We start from the raw sequence: 17180 nt of genomic DNA on the forward strand, positions 1-17180 counted from the left end.
AAACGAATAAACTATTTTATTAACTATGAAACAAACAAACTATTTTACAACTCATATATATTAACGACTATGGATTATTGTTGCGCATTATGGTGTTCAGCAACACAGTCACACTTACGTAAAATACATTCGATACAAAAACGAGCTGCTAAAATACTACTGAATAAACCATATTCAACTCCTTCAGCTCCCTTATTCAAAGAACTTGGTTGGTTGACATTCAATAACAGATGTACTTTCCTAATTGGATCCATCGTTCATAAGTTTGTTATAGGCGCAATGCCCTCTTATTTCAATAATGTTATTCATATCTCAAAAAGAAATGTGTACGCTCTTAGATCCATCACACACTCTGATATATCGTCTATTCCGTTTAAAACAAATTATGGAAAACGAGCGTTTTCGTTTCGGTCACGAACCATATGGAATTCAATTCCAATAAGCATCCGACAATTGTCTTCGAATACTACATTCAAAATAAATTTTAAAGAATACCTACAAACAAATCATTGAAATATATGTATGTCCATTTTTTAATTTTTCTATATAAATACTTTGTTGTGATGTGTCTGATGTGATTTTTTTTAAGATTGATTTTTGAAAGATTGATTTTTTCTATCATATTTTGCATATTTTGTATTATCATAATCATCATCGTCATTATTATCATCATCGTCGTCGTCTTCGACGACGTATGCATGTTTCAATATGTATACTTGTGTTTTGTTACTGAAGACCACATTGTTAAAAAAAATAAATTTCTTAATGTGAATTCTTCATGAAAAAAGTTATTATTATTATTATTAGTAGTAGTAGTAGTAGTATTATTATTATTATTATTATTATTATTATTATTATTATTATTATAGTGCATGCTACTACAGCGGGGTTAAATTTGATATGTCTGGGAAACGTTATTTTGTTCTCAGCAGAAAGCGGCGATCTTTTGTATTCACGGGTGCTAACAACGCAATACAAGACGGTTAAGTTTGTTTATATTTACAGTTCTCAAATTATAAAGCGTTGAACAGGAGTTCACCAATTACTACAGGTATAATATAAACAACAACAAAAAATGGCATAAATCGAAAATAAAAAAAACAACTCAATATAACAAGAAATATCTTTTAAAAAGGTAGTCGGCGTAAATGGTGACTTCGAATTAAAGTTTACAATCTATGTTTCTAAATGATTAAATTGAAAACACAAGTTTAACTATTGTGTTTTTTCACTTGTAAGTCGACTTTCGCATATTCACCGCATGAAATGCGTGTTATCATTGTAAAACCACACATTAGTGTAAGTAGATAAAAATTATACATGTACTATGGGAGTGCACATCATATGTATCCTCACATGCCTTTCTATAAGTGTATTTTTTCACCATCAAAATATATCGTATGTTAATATTTGATTTACTCGCAGTTTTCTTTCGATACATTTAAATCACACTTTCATAGCCGCGTCATGCGAAAATGGGTCTTATGCGTTTCGGGCCAGGATTGAGCTTTCTAGGGACAGCTCTTGTTTTTATACATTCCAGTTTGTCCAAAATATCTCTACAATTTGTCATTCTATACATCAGGTAGGTGAAAGATGGTGACGTCACTACGTTATTGTCACCTCTATACCAAGACGCATCACATTCCCCTAGCTGATTTGAGGAATTATGCTTGCGCCTAAGTTTAGTTCTGCGTAGGAATGAACATGTTAATTATGAAATAAAAATCGATTTTTATTGTGTGTTTGATTCGGAGTGTGTGCTTAAAGTGCAATAATGCTATGTGTAGGACACATTTTTGAAATGCTATGTGTAGTATACAAACTAAACTAGAGAATCGGAAGATTGACTTACACATCAATTATATTTTACGTCTGTCTAAATAACAAAAGTTGGTAAATAAAACATTGTTGGTACTGTTTTGCGCGCTTAAAATATGATAATTACGACGTTCATGTAACATGTATTATTACCAGATGGTGCAAGTATTGCAGTGAAAGAAAACAAAGTAAACATTAAATAAACATTTGACGATTCAACAAATTGAACAACATTTAATGTTTATTACTTCGTGCAGTGGTAGCAAGATATTGCAGTCCCTTTCATGACCGGGGCGAATGAGTATTTTCATTAAACATCGTACACTCTTTTCAGTTATTCAGATTTCATTTGAAATTGAGTTTATGCAGTATTTATACAATTCAATATGTTTGTTGGTATAATAAGGCCCTCCAAAGTCAATACTTTTTTGCGATGATTATTTGTTACGTGTTAATTGGATCATTTGTATGTTTGTATAGCAAGATTTGCAAATTCATAAATTGACTGATTACAATTACTTTCCGAATACTGATGTACTTCTTTATGTATTTGGTGCTTTAATTTATGTTGTAACATGTGCATGCTGGTTATAAAGCAATGTTATTACTAATGAAGTGTTTATTTTGATATACTTAAGAGATTCATATGGAGATGATATTGGAAACTAAATGAACTTAATAGACCACAAACAAGCATCATTTGGTTTATATTGTTATGAAACAATGTTTTTATAAACATACATACTCAGATTTTATATTCATCTAATCAATTTCATTAATAATATAGATTCAAAGCCCATAAATATACACAAATATCAATACATACACCTTTTTAGCTCACCTTATTGCTCAGGTGAGCTTTTGTGACCTGTCTTTGTCCGTCGTATGTCCGTCCGTCCGTAAACATTTGCTCGTAAACACTCTAGAGGCCACATTTCTTGTCCCATCTTCATGAAACTTGGTCAGAAGCTTTGTCCCAATGAAATCTCGGCCGAGTTCTACCGGTGCAAAAACTAGGTCACTAGGTAAAAAAAAAACTCTAGAAGTCACAATTTTTGCCCAATCATCATGAAAGTTGGTCAAAACATTGGTTTTATTGATATCTCGGAGGAGTTTGAAAATGGTCGGGATCGGTGAAAAAACATGGCCGCCAGTGGGCGGGGCATTTTTCTCTATAGACGAGTTAACGGGTGACGTCACACACACCTGCAAAGTTTAGACTCCGCCCACTGGTTGGCAAAAGAGGTGCAATTTATATAAGCGCATAAAGAGAAGGTTGACGAAATCTTCGTTTTTAATGATAATCATGCACAATATCAAATATAATTTTACTAATTATGTCTGAATAAAACATTAGCATGCAAGGAAATGCATCTTTGGAACGATTATAGTGTTGTTATTATTATTTGTTTTTACTGACAACGAACTCGGGAGTGGAACACAATCTAAGAGCTCGGTATGTGGTTAAACAAAAATCTCTTTACTTGGCACTTCATCGCGACCATTTTTAGTTAAAAACTTCTCAGAAATTGAAATTCTTTCAGAAAAAATTAAATTTAATGAACGAAAACAAATAAGGATAAAAATAAACAACGAATAGGTCAATTGTATGTACGCGACATAGGGTAACTGATTTGAACCTTTATGTGTCTGGAAAAACTTACCTTCTTACACATTCAATAAATGCTTTTGTTGAATGTAATTGTTTTATTTAATTGTTCACACTAATTTTGGCACTCTTTGTTGCAGCATTTATATCCCGGTGTTTAATTGCACCTTTGTTATCACAAACCGATTATCTCGTTATGATCAGATACTGTCCAGACAATTACAAAGAAAACATACCCAAATGTAACTGTCTTTGCATGTATATTGAAATCTCTATTAGTAATAAGGAGTGATAAAAATATAGCATTTTATGATAGATGCATATATTTAATTTATCTAACGGCCCCTTTTGTGACTGCTTATGTTCATGATCGTGTTTCGGACCCTGCAGTAATGTACAATCTTTACACATAATAGCGGAGTTAACTTTTACCGGTACCCGTTAAATACCTTAATTGCATAGCAGTAAAATTGCACAATATTTAAATGTATAGTTATTAAACAATGGATTATTAAGTTTAACTGGCTAATAAATATATACACTCGTTCCCGTTAATACATTTCCGACAAATGTCTTCATTTTTGTTTAAATATTTCATAAACAATTAACTTAACTGACTAATGGGGTTATTTACCCTCGGGACTTCGGTTAAAAACCATCGCCCGAGCACTAAATTAACTTATCAGTATTTTTAGCTTTAAAATGTGGCTTAAATGATTGCTCAATATGCCAAGAGATGACATAGAGGTATCGTGACTTATGTGTACTGACCAGACACTCGTCTGCAACATGTGGTTTATGCAGGGGTCCAAGTGTAGGTCCCTGGGTTTATGACACCATGTTTTCTTTGTAATTGTCTGGACAGTATCCGATCATAACGAGATTATCGGTTTGTGATAACAAAGGTTCAATTATACACCGGGATATAAATGCTGCAACAAAGAGTGCCAAAATTAGTGTGAACAATAAAATAAAACAATTACATTAAATAAAAGAATTTATTGAATGTGTAAGAAGGTAAGTTTTTCCAGACACATAAAGGTTCAAATCAGTTACCCTATGTCGCGTACATACAATTGACCTATTCGTTGTTTGTTTTTATCCTTATTTGTTTTCGTTCATTAAATTTAATTCATTCGAAAGAATTTAAATTTCTGCGAAGTTTTTAACTAAAAATGGTCGCGATGAAGTGCCAAGTAGAGAGATTTTTGTTTAACCACACACCGAGCTCTTAGATTGTGTTCCAATCCCGAGTTCGTTGTCAGTAAAAACAAATAATAATAAAAACAATAAAATCGTTCCAAAGATGCATTTCCTTGCATGCTAATGTTTTATTCAGACATAATTAGTAAAATTATATTCGATATTGTGCATGATTATCATTAAAAACGAAGATTTCGTCAACCTTCTCTATATGCGCTTATATAAATTGCACCTCTTTTGCCAACCAGTGGGCGGAGTCTAAACTTTGCAGGTGCGTGTGACGTCACGCGTTAACTCGTCTATATGTATATAGTGAAAACATGTGAACACAGTAGAAGTCACATTTTTGGCCCAATTTTCATGAAATTTGGTCAGAACATTTGTTTCCTTGATATGAGAGTTGAGTTTAAAAATGGTTCCCGTCAGTTGAATAACATGGCTGCTGTGGTGAGGGGTTCGAAGAAGAGGGGATATTGTTTTGCTCATGTCAGTCCATCCGTCCACCAGATAGTTTCCGGATGATAACTCAAGAGCGCTTATGCCAAGGATCATGAAACTTCATAGGTACATTGATCATGACTTGCAGATGGCCCCTATTGATTTTCAGGTCACTAGGTCAAAGGTCAAGATGACCAGAAATAGTAAAATGGTTTCGGGATGATAACTCAAGAACACTTATGCCTATGATCATGAAACTTCATAGATACATTGATCATGACTCGCAGATGACCCCTATTGATTTTCAGGTCACTAGGTCAAGGTCATGGTGACCAAAAGCAGTAAAATGGTTTCCGGATGATAACTCAAGAACTCTTATGTCTAGGATCATGCAACTTTATAGATACATTGATCATGACCTGCAGATAACCCCGATATATTTTTAGGTCACTAGGTCAAAGGTCAAGGTCACGATGACCTGAAATAGTAAAATGGTTTCCAGATGATAACTCAAGAACGCTTAGGCCTAGGATCATGAAACTTCATAGGTATATTGATCATGACTCGTAGATGACCCCTATTGATTTTTTGGGTCACTAGGTCAAAGGTCAAGGTCACAGTGCCAAAAAACGTATTCACACAATGGCTGTCAAGGTCACCGTGACTCAACTTAGAAAAATGGTTTCCAGATCATGAAACTTCATAGGTACATTGGTCATGACTCGCAGATGAAATAATGATGAAACTTGACCAGGATGTTTGTCTGGACAATATCTAGGTCAAGTTTGACATTTGGTAAAGATTGAATGAACCCACTCCTCTCAGGTGAGCGAACTAGGGCCACCTTGGCCCTCTTGTTTGATTATGCCAAAATACATATTAAATGGTATGTTTGCATAGTTAGTTGAAATAGCTTTCCGTAAACATCACAGAATGAAGCTGGCTTCCTGTCTCTGTCACTGTTGTTTTGACAATTAACTTGCCGCATAACACCTTCTGTGTGGTTTGATGGTGTTCATGTCATTCGTACACACTTTGCACCTTAAAAGCGTTACAAATCCTTCGACTAATTCTTGTCAAGTCTGAAAAAAAAGTGAAACCCATTTTAAAGCAAGTGCTTTTACTTTCTTTGTTATTCAATAATAAAAATGAACCGAATTTAATAATCAGGCAGAAATATCAATTATAACCTCTTTTGCAACGACTTTGTTGTTTCTTATATACAGGGTACCGATAATATCATTTCAATCGTTATTAATACTCATGTAACTTGACATTAAGGATCATAATAGTTATGTACGCTGCACCACTGTGCGTATTATAAAGCAATTTATCTTATCTGTTCTTGGTACTTATGCCTGCATTTAGACATACACGTGCTAACAGTACAAAAGTTGTACTGTTTCAAAGAATTACAAACAAATTTACTTATGTAACTGGCCCATGACCAGCAAATACTATGCATTGTGCATCCTTCTTTAAGCAACCTGCAAATGAAATGTGAAATAATGTATGTATTGTTACTATACACTCATTTTACAGATAAAACAAATGTAATGTTCACATATATTTATATTTGAATGCATTTAATATTTTGGTCATGGGCAGACAAAAATATTAAATGCATTCAAATATAGATATGGTTGTGCCCATACATTGGAAGAAAAGGTTGATAACCCCAAAGTAAAACATGGACCCTATAGTATGCCATTTGTGTTGGCTAGTTATCAACCTTGTCTTCAAATGTATGGGCACAACCATATCTGGAATTGTTTGTTGACGATTCGATTAAAACTTTATTACTTAATACAGCAGCACACGGCCATTTTTCCTCCCTTCTTTTAAAGGGCAATAATAATAATAGTGCCCAGTGTGAATTTGATAATTATTGAACTTAGCCTCCATTTTCTGTCCGCAAATATTTGCAAAACCTTTGGTTAAGATGCTATTAAAAGTTTTGGTATGAAAAAGAAAGCGGAAATTTCACATCTTATTATCAACAAAAGGCAATATATCTGAAAGGCCAGTTTGGTGAAGATTCTATGAAAATTGTAAGAAACAAGAGAGCAGAATCTGCAAATTTCCAAAAAAATATAAATAAATGGCAATAACTTGGATGTGCCTGGTGTGCATTGGCTGATTATCAAACTATTCTCCATTTCATGTCAAGAAACATTTTTTGAAAGTTTGGTAAAGATTATTGGAAATAAGTAAGACTAATATAGCAGAAAGCTGCACACCATCCGACTTTCTGTGCAAGCATTATTCAAGAGTATTATTATAATACTAATTGTCATGAGGCAGGTGTATACAAATGTAAGCCAAAAAACTGACAAATTAAGTTTTATAAGAGATCATGGTCATGCTAAAATATTATATATAATGATCAAAAACTTGTATTGGTCCCTAGTTAATTTTTGCAATAACATATTGTCATATCAGATACATACACATAACTGTTGAATTGATAGATCCTTGCGTTCTATTTATACAGTATGTTAGTAACTGCAGATAAAAGCATAAGAGAATACACAAACGGCATTTCTGGAAACCATCAATTTATTTATGATAACAAAACATAAATAGCATGCAAAATCACCGAGTCAAGCACAACCAAATGTAGAAAAATACTGTTGGACGGATAACAATAGACATGATATGTGCTTATAGCAGCTGATGTAAAGTATTTAAATATATTATGATTTAAAACATAATGAAAAAGGTAAATTATAACAAAATATTGCAAAATAAAAAACAATGTAGTTTTGGTAATATAGTTCAACATAAAATGTAGTAACTAGTTTATTGGGAAATATTTAATTAAAATTCTACTGTAAATCGCAACTGGCTTTCTATGGAATGCAGATTGTACAGAAACTTTACAAATTATATCTGAATTATGCAGCACAGTAAAAACACAGTAATAATACAATTTTTGTATCGGAGTTCATCAAAGTATAAACGGTTGGTTAATCTAACATCTAATTTGCATTATAAACATAATAATTTTTTTATAGTATTTAAGATCATATATAACGTCACATTTACTATGTGTTTATGAATGAAGTAAACATCATTTTGAATTGATTTGTTATGTTGATGTCACAAAAAGCATGTGTGTATGTTTTTGGTTGAAAATCGTTAGAATTGATATAACAATAGTTTTACTATTATGAAGAGAAATGATATATAAATGTGTGGCAGAATCAAAATAATAAGTGTTGGTTATTGCAGTTAAAACCAACTGTTTAGCGTCCTGGTGATTGTAATAAAACCAATTTGAATATCACTTGTGTGGTTTAATTCCTACAGAAAGGAATTTCAAATTGTTGATTATTATCTCAATAATTAACACTTTACCGTCAAATGTTTCTTATAGAGAGCACCCAACATATTTCTAAAATGCTGAATGAAAAACAATGACTTAAACGATTCAAATAGGGGAACTAGAAGGAAAGTGTATGGTGACCTTCATAAAAGGCTACTAAATATTATCAACAAAACAATGTAGCAACATTGAAAATTACACAAAAGCACTTATAGCCATATAAAGGTCAACCTGGCAAACATGGTAGATTTGAAACTTTCAACAAATAGAAAGAAAATCATTTAGTGTACACAATGTAGTAGTGACCATAATTGCTCCAAACATAGCAACACTTTTATATAATGAATGCTCACTTATTATAATTTAGGAGAAAATATAAACTCACTTAATTATTTGTGAGGATTAACATAACCACTATGTTATTAATGCAAAATTGACAGCAGAAGAAATTATTTTGTGACATTCATATGTTTACATTTTTATAATAAAAATAACTGACATGAAGAATCATAGTACCAACAGCAGCCATGATTTTGTTTCCACTACTTGTACTAAATTATATGGGAAAGTGATCAATATATTGATACCTATTGATTGCCATGTTATTTATTAATGAACATCAGAAATGTGTTACTATTTTAAACAATAAATACTATGATTGCATTACATTTCAACTCTTAAGAATAAAACAATTTAGACTAGTCATTAGAATACACATAAATCTGGAATGTTTTGTTTTCGCAATTATTTAATTCAATAACAGAAAACAATTATTAATAATATGGACATAAAAATGCACATCATCATTATGCATGCACAAAATGATACATGATGGGACATATGAATGATAACAGTTCTCTTGTCCAGATAGTGCACCTTCATTGTATTTAAAGGGACCTTTTCACGTTTTGGTAAATTGACAGAATTTAAAAAAATGTTTCAGATTCGCAAATTTTCGTTGTAGTTATGCTATTTGTGAGGAAACAGTAATACTGAACATTTACCATGCTCTAAAATATCCATTTTATCAACTTTTGACGATTTAAAAACCTGACAATTATAAAGCGATGCAAGGCATAACGATTGAATAATTTAGAGAGTTCTGTTGTTGTCGTTAGATTTTTTGACACTATGAGGATTGCTTATATACAGAAATTAAATACATCATTCATTGTATGAGCACAGATGGCAGAGTGGTCTATGCGATAGACTTTTACTCCAGAGGTCAGTGGTTCGAGCCCAGTTGAGGGTTACTATTTTTTCTTTCTTTAATTTTGTTCTTGTTATTTTACTGGAGTTTACATTTATCAATATAAAGCATTTAATGACTTACTTCAATATCTGCCAAAATCTTTGAAAAGGTACCTTTAAAAATACTTCACTTTTAACTTCATTCTTGACAATTGCATGGTCATTGAGCTTAGCCATCATTGAAATATGTGCTATTTTAACACATAACATTATAACACCTCTGAAATGAAATGGCATGATAGACAAATGCTATTTTAACAGATATACATTTTGAAATATAATCTCTCTGAAATACAAATAATAACACAAACAATTCCTGTTTGGCAGAGCTTTCTTGAATCACTTTTGTCTGATCAGGCTGTAATTTTTATATATTCCCACTCGCGAGGGGCAAAACTACTAGCACTCTCATGATGGGTGCAATATTGAATAAACTCTCCATGTACGATATTTAAAAACTGCTGATATGGGATGTTAAGTTATATATATTAAATTAATGTCAAATACTTGAACTCATAGGATTTTTGCGAATACATACTTAAATATCTTAAACTTATATAAAAGAAATATATAAAACCCAAGTGACACAAAAAGGACAAGAATTAACTTTTCAATTTGTGGATAACATTAAAAAGAAACAAGAGATGTGTTTGTCAGAAACACAATGCCCCCTATTGCGCCGCTTTGAAGCCATAAATTTGACCTTTGACCTTGAATGATGACCTCGACCTTTAGCCACTCAAAATGTGCAGCTCCATGAGATACACATGCATGCCAAATATCAAGTTGCTATCTTTAATATTCAAAAAGTTATGACCAAACTTTAACGAAGGTTTAAGTTTTAGGAACAAAAAATACAATGATATTTGACCTTTGACCTTGAAAGATGACCTTGACCTTGACTTTTAACCACTCAAAATGTGCAGCTCCATGAGATACACATGCATGCAAAATATGAAGTTGCTATCTTCAATATTGCAAGTTATAAAACTTTAACCAAGGTTAAAGTTTTGGGACACACACTGACTGACACAATGACAGACAGACAGACAGGCAGGCCAAAAACAATATACCCCCGATCTTTCGATCCGGGGGCATGAAAAATCCACTAAAAGCATGTCAGTGTATAGATGCCCCTGCAATCTGGGTCAACCATTTACAGCTTATAACATCGTGTCCTAATAAACAAGGGAAAAAGAGGTCTATTTTATATGAAGGATAGTCAGTTACAGGAAATCACTAGTACAAAAACAAAACAATCATCAGTAATCCACATTCTTCTTCTTTTTCTTTTCCTTTTTGCCCCTGGTATCCAAGGCCTGCAGTCTTCCAGGCTTGCGCACCATTCCCTCATCGTTCATGATCTGGCCATGCACCTGAGCAGCCTTCAGGCCGTTGCTAACAGGCTCGTCCATCGAGGTCAGGCTGTTGCGACCGAGGCCATTGGACACTGGCAACATAGCCTGTGGCTGAATGTTGTAGCTTTTCTTCACTTCTGTCATATCTAGTGGAAATACTTTTCAATTATTATTGCATTTTTGTATAAATGCAGTCTTCCTTAGCACAAATCCAGTTAAGATGGAAAGTGTTTCTTTGATTAGCATGTACTGACTGCACAGGTTATTCAGGAAAAACACCAATGCACATGCATTTAACCCCATTTGACCTTAGCAAGGCTAATGTTAATGGAAAGTTTAAACATGTTTACCTATTTCAAACACCAATCAGTTAGAAACACACCAAATGTTGAAGTGAATGCCTTAATCCTGAAATATGGTTATCATCAAACCATGACTTAATTAGAGGCCTCATTGTCACAAATATGGACAAATAGTTATTAGCATAACAATTTCCACATGATACTTGCGCATTTTTTTTATTCAAATGTATTTTGTATTTACATGTAAATATAATTGATATGACATTCAATAATTGGAATGACACTTTTTTGCATCCTATTCAATAGTTCAAATCTAAACCATGGGAATATATTTATATCATATTTGATTTAAAGCTGTTCTTAGTGACACACAATGTTCTTACCAACTCTTGACAATGGTTCTGAGACTAGCTGACTTGGTCGCTTCGTCTGGAAATACTGACCAGATTTGTCCTGGGTGCGCATAATTTTCTAAACAAAACAAAACAAAAAATATATAAAAGACAATGAACATTCCCATTCTAAAACGCATACTATAAAACAAGTTTTAAATGTGAACACATCATGCAAATTGTATCGCTATGGTCTCTTTACATTCACATGATGTAGAAAAATGTTCAGAGTTGAAGGACACATTTATAAAGCAAGGCTTCAAAACTTGAATCATTTCAAGCTGGTACTTCAATACATGTGATAGATTGGAATATAATAAATGAAGTGCAAACAAAACAAATTGAGATTTAACTGTTAATGCTATTGAACTGCAAAGTAGCTTTCACAGCCAATAACTGTATTAGCAAATTACTTAATAATATAATACAATAATCTCACAATTATGATGAAGCTGAAATTGACTGGTATGTAAGATACGTAGAAAAAAGCCAAGCTAAATGTAAATGTAATGACTCAGGACTTAACTTAATTATATAATTGCCAATCACTTAACAAGTGCTTGCATTATTTTTTTGTACAAATGATTAAAAGTTCACTATAGAATTATACACACTGTGACCAGACATTCAAAAATACAAACATTTTTTAAAGAACAATAGTTACTCCACATTCAGTATTGCAAGAACATCGTTAACATTTTACTTAGCTGTAATATTGTAAAATTATCTTGCCTTCTTAATCACTGATACATTGCTCATGATTTACAAACAAGTAAAGATTTATTACCAATACATATAACATCAAGACAAGTCAGTAGTTTAAACTAGTGTATAACTGATATACAGTATATGACGGCATATTACAGCATACATGTTGAAGCTGTACAAAGGAAAGCAATAACATGAAGGCAGTATAAAAGTGAACACATATACCGCATCCAGGCCTGGTTGCTCTGCAACAACCTTTACAAAAAAAATTGGGCAGATTTACAAAAGAAGCAGGAAAACTGACAGAAAAATCAAACACATATACATTGTGCCAAGCTGAAATTAATCTTTGCTCTATGCAGCATTTGTAGCACCAAACCAGCCTAGGCATTGTAGCACCAAACCAGCCTAGGCATTTGGGCAGTCTGGCCAGGAGCTACCTTGTCTGCCATAAAGTAACGCAAGATTTTGTGATCCCATTTAATTAACAGACAGCATAGCTCCTGACCAGACTGTGCAGATGCACTGACTGGTCTAGAGCTCACCTGCCACACATGGTATTAAACCCGTTTTCACATTACCCAGTTAAAATGACTTAATACTTCAAGTATCTCAATTTAATGTTATGTGCTATAAAGTTTAGCTCAGTTATAACCAAGCTGTTATCAATTAAGAAAATTTGCTGCAATTAGGAATAATTGTTGCCTTCATGTCCATTCAAATGTTACTTAATTTATGCTTATCCATGTTCCCCATATCAACATTTCAAAGTAAATTTCAGTCACTGTAGGTAAACATAATCAGCCTTGTATGTATAGCACACAGAAATCTCTGTTAAAAAACAACAACACAAACCATTGTAACAATCTACATACATCTCTGAATCTGTCCTCAAAGTCATCATGGTCTCCGTTGGGCATTCTGGGACTGCGACTGCCTCCCATGCCCCCTGGGAGCGTTGTACCTAAAGCATTAAAAATGATAACTCCTACAATGCAAAAAGCTACAACCCAATTTATTTAAAGACAAGTCCATTTATAATACAAAAACAAGACCTGTCACCATAGGATGACTTATGCCCCCTATAAACGCTTGATAGAAGTTATGAGATTTTTTCAAAACTTAACGCAGATTTCGAAACCTAAATGCAGACCCTAATGTCAAGGTCAAGGTCACAGGGGTCAAAATTTGTGTGCCTATGGAAAGGCCTTGTCCATATACACATGCATGCCAAATATGAAATTGCTATCTGAAGCTACATAGAAGTTATGAGCATTTTTCGAAACCTAAATGCAAAGTGTGACGGACAGACGGACGGACAGTCCGATCACTATATGCCCTCCTTCGGGGGCATAACAACTAACAAAATAATTTAGAAACAAGGAAGAGTATAATAAAGTAATCTACTTTATTTTTACTACCACAGTGTGTAACCTCATATACTTGTCACCCTAGTACTAGAACATTTTTAGACTGTCTGTTTCCAAGAAATCATAAAGTTGATAACCACATTATGTGAACGTTAGGTAACAATTAGTTTTTCAGGACCGGTCTCACAAACAATTAAAACTTAGCATTTAGAATGGAATTGTAAAGTATTTCTTGTATTCTCAATTTGAACAAGAGATGTGTTTGTCAGAAACACAATGCCCCTATTGTGCCGCTTTGATTTTTTTTTTACCTTTGACCTTGAAGGATGACCTTGACCTTTCACCACTCAAAATGTGCAGCTCCATGAGATACACATGCTTGCCAAATATCAAGTTGCTATGTTCGATATTTCAAAAGTTTTTCGCAAAACTTTAACCAAGGTTAAAGTTTTGGGACAGAATGACGACAGACAGGCAAAAAACATGCCCCTGATCATTCGATCCGGGGGCATAAAAATGCCAGGAGGGATGTATTTTACCTGTGACAGGCAATGCAGTTTTCTCAATCTTCATCAGTGGCAGGACCCACTTGCCTTCCTCTTCGTCCCACTTGCACTGCATCTTTATTCGCTCCAAGTTGGAGTAGTTGCAGTCCTTGCGAAGGGTTGGGTGGATCCGCTCAATGATGTCGTTGAGCAACATCAGCTGCCGCTCCTGCTTGCGGATTGTGTCCAGGTAATCTATGCGGTCAAACTCAAACTCCGACTGGATGTCCAAGATGTCCCGCTCTAGTGAAGCAACCTGTGGTCATAGGCAAATGGTGGGCTTTTATAACAGTATTGATTAACTTATATAATACGTGAAGTTCATAAAAAATACCTAAGAATGATTTCCACAGTTGTATTTTTTTCAAAAGTTGTTTTGTTATCACATTTGTTATTTGTTGTTTTTTTAAATAAATATTTTTCAACAAATCAATAATAAGAAACATGAACAGTTTTAAAAAATAATAAAACAAATTAGCAAAAAACACTACAAAAATGAAATTGGCATTTCAGTGTTAACCTTATCTTTTTCTTCTTCGAGTATTTTGTTTTTAGCTTTCAGCTCTTCTCCGATGCTGTTGTAAATGTCCACCATTATCCCATCATCATCCATGTGTTCATTGGCCTCTACAATGTCAAGAAATAGACCAGCTCCAATCAAACTGCTATACAAAGGCTGAATAAATTGTGTTGTCACAGTCAACAACAAATCGACCAGTTGAAAGCATTAATTGCGCCGCTTTTATATTTGTCCCAGGACTGAAAGACAGTTGCTTGTTCAACCATGTGCTATTATTTAATATGTATAGAATAATACAAATATTTGTCGCTTCAGTTCAAAATTTACAAATTAACAAGTGTAAACTACCGTAAATTTATGGATTTTTTTTTTATTCCCCGTCCAAAATTAAGTTTCACAAAAATATTTTCAGATCACTGAGTCACACATTTAGAGTCATTCTGACAACATACTACAGCAGCGTATTTTTAATTACTTATGATATTTTTTAAATGCATTAATAAACATTTCATACATTCGATTTTGTTTTACGGAAACTCTATTCAATAAGATATGTGTTTGTCAGAAACACTATGTCCCCTTTTGCGCCGCTTTGAAGCTATATATTTAACCTTTCACCTTGAAGGATGACCTTGACCTTTCACCACTCAAAATGTGCAGCTCCATAAGATACACATGCATGCCAAATATCAAGTTGGATTCTTCAATATTGCAAAAGTTATTGCAAATGTTAAAGTTTGGGCAAACAAACAAACAAACAAACAAACAAACCGGGCAAAAACAATATGTCCCCCACTATAGTGGTGGGGGACATAACAAGAGCTGTCAGAGAACAGCGCGCTCGACTATTCGAGTGCTTGACAGTAAAACATAAGCCATCATGGGGAAATTGTTCATATTCAATAATATATAGACGGTCTTTCAAAAATAAAAAAAGGAAATAAAAATCTTTTTGGGGGGAGGGGGGGTTGAGAGGGGGTATAATGTGGGGTGTGGTCATTTATAAGACGATGTTTCAAAAATAAAAAAAGGGAAAAAAATGGGGTTTTTTTTTTTTGGGGGGGGGGGGGGGGGGTGAGAGGGGGGTATAATTTATTAGGGGGTGGTGAGAGGGGGGTATAATTCATAAGATGATGTTTAAAAAAAAAATATTTTTTTTTTTGGGGTAGAGAGGGTTTAATGTGGGGTGAGGTTATTTATTAGATGATGTTTAAAAAGAAAATTGGGGGGAGGGGAGGTTGGGGGGAGGGAAGGGATTCTGGGTAGGGGCGTGGGGTATTGTTGGGGTGGAATTCATTGTGGTATTCAGGTAAAAGTTGGTTTGTCAAAGTAATAATAAAATGAGATCATAAATAAAGAAGTTATGGCAATTTAAGCAAAATGTTAAATTATCTAAGTGTAAAAGGGGCCATAATTATGTCAAAATGCTTGATACAGTGGTCTGCTCTTGTTTATAGGTTGGGTCCATGTTGGTTAACGAGTATGCAACATATAAAAGCAATATGTCAAAGGATATAGGAAATATTTGGGGAAGTACGCAAAGTTTAAGATAGATTTATCAATAATATGCATATTCTAAGTATAAAGGGGCAATAATTATGACAAATGCTTGATAGAGTTGTCTGCTCTTGTTTATAGGTTTGGGTGATGTTGGTAAACAAGAATGCAAAATATGAAAGCAATATGTCAAGGGACATTGAAAATAGTTGGGGTAGTACGCAAACTTTAACATTTGCTGCATATTCTAAGTGGAAAAGGGGCCATAATTATGACAAAATGCTTGATAGAGTTGTCTGCTCTTGTTTATAGGTTGGGGTAATGTTGGTAAACAAGTATGCAAAATATGAAAGCAATATGTAAAGGGACATTGAAAATAGTTGGGGTAGTACAAAAACTTTAACATTTGCTGCATATTCTAAGTGGAAAAGTGGCCATAATAATGACAAAATGTATGATAGAGTTATCTGCTCTTATTGATAGGTTGGGGTCATGTTGGTAAATAAGTACGCAAAATATGAAAGAAATATGTCAAGGGACATTGAAAATATTTGGGGCAGTACGAAAACTTTAACATTTGCACGCTAACGCTTACGCAGACGCTCACGCCGACTCCGGGGTGAGTAGTATAGCTCCACTATATATTTCATATAAAATAGTCGAGCTAAAAAGCACTCAAGAGATAGATCTGCAATTATTCCACTAAGCAGATAGCATTTGATATACTAGTACTGTAGAATGAAAATTAATTATTAATTTAATCTTATATTACATGTGCATATAATCATTTATTTTTGCTTTGAAACTGTTGTATTTAACTTCAAAAATCATGCTAAAA

General features: G+C 33.6%; 1 protein-coding gene across 5 annotated transcripts in view; it reads right to left on the bottom strand.

Moving 5' to 3' along the window:
• Nucleotides 1-7612: 7612 nt before the first annotated feature.
• LOC127842225 (kinesin-like protein KIF17) overlaps nt 7613-17180 on the bottom strand; it is a 30298-nt gene continuing 20730 nt past the window's right edge. For all 5 annotated transcript variants that reach the window (XM_052371672.1, XM_052371664.1, XM_052371655.1 and 2 more), the window contains 5 exons: nt 14846-14952; nt 14320-14581; nt 13286-13374; nt 11694-11781; nt 7613-11154 (listed from right to left, as the gene is read on the bottom strand). In XM_052371672.1, the coding sequence (XP_052227632.1) occupies nt 10913-11154; nt 11694-11781; nt 13286-13374; nt 14320-14581; nt 14846-14952 (788 nt within the window). In that variant the 3' untranslated portion in view covers nt 7613-10912. The remainder of the gene's footprint in view (nt 11155-11693; nt 11782-13285; nt 13375-14319; nt 14582-14845; nt 14953-17180) is intronic.

This window comes from Dreissena polymorpha, chromosome 1, assembly GCF_020536995.1.
Source record: "Dreissena polymorpha isolate Duluth1 chromosome 1, UMN_Dpol_1.0, whole genome shotgun sequence".
NCBI lineage: Eukaryota > Metazoa > Mollusca > Bivalvia > Myida > Dreissenidae > Dreissena > Dreissena polymorpha.